The following is a 4252-nucleotide window of genomic DNA, read 5'->3' as shown; positions in this document are numbered from 1 at the left end:
GGAAAAAGAAAGTCTTGACCTTGATCTCCAAAACCTGAATGCGATAATTTCTACCAAAGAAAGAGAAATTGAGTCACTCAAAAAAAGATTAACTGATGTTGCTCACCCTCCAGCCGTTATTGCAGCAGAAATCGAAATGAATCGATTCAAACAGAAGTATGAAGATTTGGACAATGAAAAAAAGAAACTTGATGGAATTTTGCTACAAAAAAATTCAGAGATTCAAGATTGTCAGTCAAAAATCACCGACTTACAAAATGTGATGGATGCTAATAAAAAGTTACAAGATGAGATTTCAACTATAAGATCTCAACTTGATAAAAGCAATAATGATAAAACAAATGTTGAAAAGGAAGTACGTGATTATAAAACTAAATTAAGTAACTCAGAAAATGATTTAATCCAAACGAGAAAACTGTTAGAAAATACTAAATCGCAACATAAAAAAGAAGCAAATCTATTAAAGGAGCAATTGGAAAAGTTTATTGGACAAAAAAAGGTGAGCAAAGATAAACCAATAGAAAAAGATGGAGATAAGCCGATCAGAATGGAGTATTCTGGTGGATTCATTTCAATTTTGAGAGGATGGCTTGGAGGTAAAAAAACTACACCAAAATTTTATGACTCATCAGTTGTCAGCGCTCTTGGATTTTTTGAAGATCCTTCCAAACTACTTGCGGTTGAAGCAAAAGTAACCGCGCCTCGTGCTGCGGACCTCACTGCTAGGTCAAGTCTCTTATTTGTCTATTCTGATATTGTTGCTCCTCATTTTGTTGGTGATAAACTCGCGAGAGTGTTAAGAATTTTACCTCTCAAAAAGGTCAAAAACATGACATGGTCCACGAAAGATTTACTAAACCATTTTATTATCCTGTAAGAACAAATAAAATAGAAGATGTAAACTTCATTTTAACTGATGAAGTGGGTAATCCAGTTGAATTTGCCTCTGGACGAGTATTAATTGGTCTTCATCTGAAAAGATTTGTATAAGATGAAACAAATAATACATTAATAAAAATTAAAATGCAAAGAAAAGTCTATTGTCCCCTTCATTCTGATTTTAGATCATTTTACAACTCCCAAGCTGGATCAGGTTTCTCTGATATCGAAGTATTCAGAGGTGCACCTTATCAGAGAGGATATGGTATCGGAAGTCTAATCTCGAGATTTGCCTTGCCTGTACTAAAATTTTTAGGAAAAAGAGCGTTAAAGACAGGTATAAGTGTTGGTCAAGATGTGTTAGATAAGAAAAATTTTAAACAAGCGCTCAAGGAGAGAGGGAAAGAAGGACTAAAAACGGTTGCTCAAGATACATTGTCAAAAGCTGGTAATCTTTTTAATCAATCCGGTAGAGGTATAAAACGGAAAAGAAGAGGAATCAAACGGAAAAGAAAAGGGTATAAGAAGGTGAAACGACGTAAAATAGACATTTTCAATTAGTTATGGAGTATCTTCACCCATCATCTGTTCCCTCATCAAAGAGTGAACTCTCTCTTTTCAAAGTTCCACCTACTCAGGTCGCAATTGATTCAACATATGATGTTGAATATAGACCTTCAGCATCTTTAGAAAGTGCTACTGTTCATGAAATTAACATTCCAGCATCAGAAGACTTTACTGACCTATCACAAACGATGTTACATCTTGGCATTGAAGTCCTTACTGATGATAATGTTAAAGTTTCAGATGATAAAGTTAAATGTGTTGAAAATTTCGCCAACTCAATTTTTGATCAAATTGATTTTTTTCTAGGTACTGTTAATACATCACAGGCTAACAATATGTATCACTACACTTCTTACATTGAAGACCTACTCTTCCGTCATCCTACCAAAGCAGATATTAGTAGATATGATAAATCAGTTTACATAAAAAGTAATATTGAATTATACTTTAGATTACATTTACCAATGTTAACACAAGATAAATTATTGATTAATGGAATACCACTAATGTTTAGATTCACGAGAAGTCCCCGTAGTTTCCCTATTATCGCTGAAACGGGTTCATTTAAAATCAAGCTGACGAAACTTGCTATTCACATGAAACGTGTTAAACTTTTCCCTGACGCTCAAACTGGAATCATATCAGCTTTGAATAATTCAAATGCAAATTATTTCATCATAAGAAATGAAGTCAAGAGCTTTTCGTTAAGTAAAGGTCTAAGTTCAGCAACAATGGAAAATATTTTCGCTGGGATTCTACCTCGTCGATTAATCATTGGATTTGTTGAAGAAAGTGGCTATTCCGGAGACATAAAGATGGATCCATATAAGTTCGAGAATTTAAAAATAAAACAAATTTCTCTTAGTGTCGACGGAAACACAATACCGAGTATTCCATATCAACCAGATTTTCCTGATAATTGTATGAGGGAGTATGTAAATTTATTTCGTGTTCTAGGACAAGACGAAGGAATCCCTCAAATTGACTTGTCTTATGATGATTACAAAAGTAAAAAAACATTATTTGCCTTTGACATTGGTGGAGCTCTTGGTGGTGAGTCAGGATCTTTATCATTGTTAAAAAGAGGTGCAATTAGATTAGAAATTAGATTCACATCGGAAACAACAAAACAATATAAGATAATTGTATTTGCTCAGTTTGATAATTTAATTTCAATCGATAAAGACAGAAATGTTTACCTAGATTACTAATGTTAACGACAATTGATATTACTAGATTACTCAGGAAAATATCATATTTTGGTGGTGTTTATCCAATCAATCGTTTACCATTAATTTCAAAAAAACCAAGGTCTCTGATAATTAATCTTGATCCTAGTTACAGACCTGGATCACATTGGGTTGCAGTGCACTTTTATTCTAATGGAACTGCCTTTTATTTTGATTCTTATGGCAGACAGCCGGAGGGGGAAATTTTAACGTTAATCGAACGGTTTGCACCCAGAGGATATGAATTTTCAAGAATGAAGTATCAAAATGATTCAACTACATCTTGTGGTTACTTTTGTGTGTTATTTGTTATCATGGCTGATCAGAAAAACAAGTTTTTAAAGTTGTTTGAGAAATGTAAAACAGAAAAAAATGAAAAAACCTTGAGTTACTTAATAAAGACTTTTATTAATTAATCTTGAAATGCCCGTAAGCGTAAGAATTTATTTTATCGTTTAACAAATATCGTTTATCTTCAAATGGTGAGATTGCAATTTTTTCATTTTTATACATTGAAATTTTATGGTTTTCAGATCCAATTCTTCTCGTTATCTCTTTATGGCATCTCTCTTCATATAAACTCCGTTTATAGTCATCAAAACTCATTTTCTTTTCCACAACGGCTTTTTGTATTCCTTTTGCCCTCTTTTTTTCCCCTTTAGATGATTTAATTATATAAAGTTTTGGCTTGATCGCAATAACTTCGTGAATTGCGTCACCTGCCATCTCATCTTTTAAACAACCAATTTTTTTCTTATTCAAATTTGAATAAAGAGGATGAGATTGGTCCAGGTCACTGAAATCCATAATGTCCTCAAAGTTTTTCATATCATCAATCAGTGAATTGGTCTTGATCTCGAGAATGAATGAATCAGTATCAGAGTAGACCAAAGTTACATTTTCTTTATAAAATGATTTGAAACGATCATAATAAAGTTTGTAGACATGTAATTTCGATAACTCTAAAACACTAAATCCAGCAACAATAGCTTTGTCCATCAGTACTTTTTCAGGTTTTTTCTGTATCAAAACTTTATCTTCATTGAGTATTTTAAATCTTTGACAAAACGGATTGGCTATTTTTTTAGTAGCAATTTTTTCACTCATTACTAAATCAACATTTACATGTTTTCTTTTATCCTCCATAAGTTTTCCATAGATACTGTTGACAAAAAGTTTATATAATGATGATGTAAATGAGTCAACAGCTTGATGACGTTTCAATGTACAAAAGTCAATGTAAGGTTTTAACCATGCCTTTTGTTTGAATGTTATCACTCGATGAATCTTATCAACAATTAGTCCATTTTGTAAGTAGAATTTTAAATTACGATAATGTAAGACATATCTTTTACGAGGTAAAAATGTTGATACAAGTTTTTCTGATGATGATGGTTTAGTTCCTTGCATGTTGAGCTGATGAAAGAGATTAAGAGTGTATGGACTCAACATATTTTTATCAATTTTCATTCGATGAGGGGCCATTGGGAAATCATTATGAAGCTCATGAAGAGATTCAGGGTAAATAAGATCGAGTTCTAAAATATAACCATCATCAGCATCATCTTCTGTATTGA

The 4252-nt window shown here is 32.4% G+C and overlaps 1 protein-coding gene across 1 annotated transcript; it reads left to right on the top strand.

Moving 5' to 3' along the window:
- The first annotated feature begins 1442 nt into the window (after positions 1-1442).
- On the top strand, positions 1443-2657 carry LOC128386966 (uncharacterized protein F54H12.2-like). Its single transcript, XM_053346092.1, has one exon. It carries the CDS (start codon positions 1443-1445, stop codon positions 2655-2657), a length of 1215 nt encoding a protein of 404 aa, XP_053202067.1.
- The last annotated feature ends 1595 nt before the right edge of the window (positions 2658-4252 follow it).

Source organism: Panonychus citri, unplaced genomic scaffold (assembly GCF_014898815.1).
Source record: "Panonychus citri isolate SS breed McGregor unplaced genomic scaffold, ASM1489881v1 Contig00077, whole genome shotgun sequence".
Lineage (NCBI taxonomy): Eukaryota > Metazoa > Arthropoda > Arachnida > Trombidiformes > Tetranychidae > Panonychus > Panonychus citri.
The sequence above is the reverse complement of the archived record's forward strand: the minus strand, read 5'-3'. Positions and strand labels throughout refer to the sequence as shown.

What these genes read in the sequence shown, in the direction of transcription:
- LOC128386966 (XM_053346092.1), top strand. Translation starts at nt 1,443, where the DNA reads ATGGAGTATCTTCACCCATCATCTGTTCCCTCATCAAAGAGTGAACTC.